The sequence below is a fragment of the Acanthisitta chloris genome, unplaced genomic scaffold (assembly GCF_000695815.1).
Source record: "Acanthisitta chloris isolate BGI_N310 unplaced genomic scaffold, ASM69581v1 scaffold40310, whole genome shotgun sequence".
Taxonomy (NCBI): domain Eukaryota; kingdom Metazoa; phylum Chordata; class Aves; order Passeriformes; family Acanthisittidae; genus Acanthisitta; species Acanthisitta chloris.
In genome coordinates this window covers 5,183-5,785 of record NW_008651822.1, presented here as the reverse complement: position 1 = coordinate 5,785, position 603 = coordinate 5,183, and the positions used below count along the sequence as shown (strand labels likewise).

Sequence of the window (603 nt, the reverse complement as noted above, 5' to 3'; positions counted from 1 at the left end):
TCACTCGTGGCAGCGGGTGTGTCAGTGTTTGGGAAAGTGGCTAGGACATCCTGACAAGGTGATCTTAACCGGGGTTTGGCACCCCTTCGCGCGCCCCAGCGGGTTCGCCACGCTCCGTGTGGCCAAAGGGCAGGAGTCTGCGGCCCTCCGGGTTTTGGGGTATCCCAAAGGGAAGCGCAGCCTAGTCCACCCTCCCTCAGGCTTGCCATGGCCCCTGGGGACCAAAGCAGCCCAGATGGCCACATTTAACAAAACTGTATGTTTAAGCCTTGGCAGGGAGAGCCGTGAGCATCCCTGCAGTGCTGGCAGCCCCAGGCTCTGTGGCACCCGGTGCCCCTGGAACTGTGCTCTCTGCTGTACTTGGGAACCATGACAAAGCTTTGGCAAAGGCATTCTGTGACCTGGGGGAGCAGCGGGGCACGGCTGTGGTTCCCTCGGGGACTGGTTGGGGTGGAGGGAGGGCAGGAGAGCCACATTGACATGCCAAGGCAGGTTTTGCAGCTGCGCTCCTGCAGAGACCAAACCCTGCTTGGCCATGGCCACAGTCATCCCTCCCACCCCGAATGTGGCAGCCACACTACTGCTGCTACTGCCCGTCACCCC

At 61.7% G+C, this 603-nt stretch overlaps 1 protein-coding gene across 1 annotated transcript in view; it reads left to right on the top strand.

Annotated features, from left to right (window-relative positions):
* PLP1 (proteolipid protein 1) overlaps positions 1-603 on the top strand; it is a 6,328-nt gene that overhangs the window by 3,261 nt on the left and 2,464 nt on the right. Inside the window, exon 4 of the mRNA XM_009074720.1 lies at positions 2-58. Coding sequence (XP_009072968.1) covers positions 2-58 — 57 coding nt within the window. The remainder of the gene's footprint in view (position 1; positions 59-603) is intronic.